General features: G+C 38.8%; 1 protein-coding gene across 1 annotated transcript in view; it reads left to right on the top strand.

Moving 5' to 3' along the window:
• Positions 1-2,500, top strand: part of LOC135202566 (uncharacterized) — a 35,970-nt gene that overhangs the window by 20,574 nt on the left and 12,896 nt on the right. Inside the window, exons 2-3 of the mRNA XM_064232059.1 lie at positions 1,112-1,200; positions 1,474-1,596. Coding sequence (XP_064088129.1) covers positions 1,112-1,200; positions 1,474-1,596 — 212 coding nt within the window. The remainder of the gene's footprint in view (positions 1-1,111; positions 1,201-1,473; positions 1,597-2,500) is intronic.

A 2,500-nucleotide genomic window follows, 5' to 3' on the forward strand; every position in this document is an offset into this window, starting at 1 on the left:
TAATAGAGACTGTAAAAATCATAGAAATTCCTACTACTGCTGCTGTATCAGTAACAATATGTAATTAAAGACATAAACTTTACAAAGCACCACTGACAGAAGCCACGTAGGTTTTAAAGGTCGCATAAAACGTCAATTTGGGCTATAAATACCCCAGCCATATGATATTAGTACTGCACTGGCTTGTTTACACATTAAGATGAACTTTGAATTGGGGAGGTTTTCATATTCCTGAAGGCTTTCATTACTAAGTACAGAACAACTACCGTTCGTTCGTTCGTTCGTATTGTGTTCTTACGTTGCAGGAACCAGTGGTTATTCAGCAAAGGGACCAACGACTTTACGTGACTTCCGAACCACGTCGAGAGTGAATTTCTATCACCAGAAATACACATCTCTGACCCCTCAATGGAATGCCCGAGAATCGAACTCGCGGCCACCGAGATGGCACGCCAACACCATACCGACCACGTCACTGAGGGGCTAGGACAACTACCGTTGAAAAATGAGGAAACAAGAAAAAAGATTTCTTACACCAGTTCACTCTTTTCGCAAACATAAATAACACAACAGCAGAAAGGAACGAGGATGATTATTTTGCTCGTTTTCTCTGATCACAAATCCCCTATGACATAAAAGGGACCTGAAATTCTATGTTACTTGTTCACATTAGCAGTAGCCAGAGCTTTCAATCAATTTTCCGTTTCTTCGCGGTCTTTATTCTAAAGCCTATCTACGTAGTAGAGGATTATCATCATGACCTTTTTCCATTGCACCAAGACCGGGCAGGGTACTTGACGCCAGTGCGCCTGACGGTTGTAACGACACAGCGGGCAGCATTACTTGTTTGCCCAACGCCCTTGCCATTCCATGCGTTGTTAAATTGTATATTTCAATGTTTTGTCAGTTTTACCTGCTCTTATGCTCATTTTGTATGCCATCATATCATTCATTTATATACATAACCTACAACATTTTAATGTTTTCATCCTAGACTGTTTTTATCTTGCCCTCTTGCAAGTTCTCTTCACAGACGTTTATCTATTTTGTCATGCCACGTAACACATTCATTCTAACTTTTAAATATTAAAACCTAAAATGTTTATTACAGGAACTGACGATGGTCATGAAGTGTTGCCTTTTACTGGTCGTTTCCTGCGCTCTCTTAACCACTCCGGTGACTGCCCGACCTAGTCACAGGTGAGTAGCAATTTCGTTAAATGATTATTTACGTCATGAAGAGTATGAGTGACCAGCGACAAATCCCAGTAGGTAGCTTGCTATGCAAATTAGTTATTGATTTGAACTGTTCAGTATATGCCAATAATAATGATAACGAATACGTTAGACAAAATCCTTCATGGTTCAATCTTACAAGCAGCGATCTCGCGAAAAGTTCTTCACTTCATATAGTGACATAATTCAGTGTAACATAAATCTTTGCTCATTACCTTTTCCTCTCTTCATCTGCAGACAAAAACGGGTGAGTGATCAGCGCCTCGCCGAACTGGAAACGCTTTTGGCCCTTGCCAGGATGAAAAACCGAAAATTTGTGACGGTACCAGTAGGCTACGGCCTCATTGACGTTCACCAGATGTAAGTAGACAAGTGGTGTCTCTTCCACTTATCCACAAAATCCTCTCATCCACACCTACACACACACACTGCGGTTTCTCGGGCTTCGTGACAAGACTCCACAGGTCTGCTGCCATTTTCTACACACTGCGCCAAGTTCTTACTGTCCTTGTCAGTCAGTCAATTCTTACTTTATCACCACAGACCAATACGCCATACATACTAATTCAAATAATAAACAGTCTTTCCTCATTTCTATCAATCTTGACATAGATCAGGGCATGAAATGACCCAACCCACCGGCCTACATAGAAAAATATGTATGCTTCAAATTTTCCGTTGCTTCTTTACATCCTCCGCGGTCCCTATAATTGATACTGCCAAGTTGACATTCATCACTTCAACTATTATCTCAGTCAACTGAAAAGTTTCTTGTATTATTAAGTGACTGAACTGAGATATCTATATTGTGAGTGTGTCTGTGTATGAAAGCCAGAAGTATAACTTCATATCGAGTGTAATTCACCTTGGGGGTAACTTACACCCAAAAGTAATTAAAAATAAGTTTTCCAACTCTGGCTACGACTCGATCCTATGCATTTTGGTTTTAATGCAAGACGACACAAATTCGAATCCCAGCCTATCGCTGATACACCTATTATTCATATCGGGGGAGTGGATCTGACACTAATGGTTATTTGGGGTTTAATATTTGAAATACATACATACATACATACATACATACATACATACATACATACATACATACATACATACACATATATATATATATATATATATATATATAGATATATATATATATATATATATATTTATTTGTGTGAATGATTATATTAGTTCCAACGTAACGAAATTCTTGGGACTTCATAAACACTTAATTTTTTTGGGGGGAAACCTTTTACTC

Source organism: Macrobrachium nipponense, chromosome 30 (genome assembly GCF_015104395.2).
Source record: "Macrobrachium nipponense isolate FS-2020 chromosome 30, ASM1510439v2, whole genome shotgun sequence".
In the NCBI taxonomy this organism is placed as follows: Eukaryota; Metazoa; Arthropoda; class Malacostraca; order Decapoda; family Palaemonidae; genus Macrobrachium; species Macrobrachium nipponense.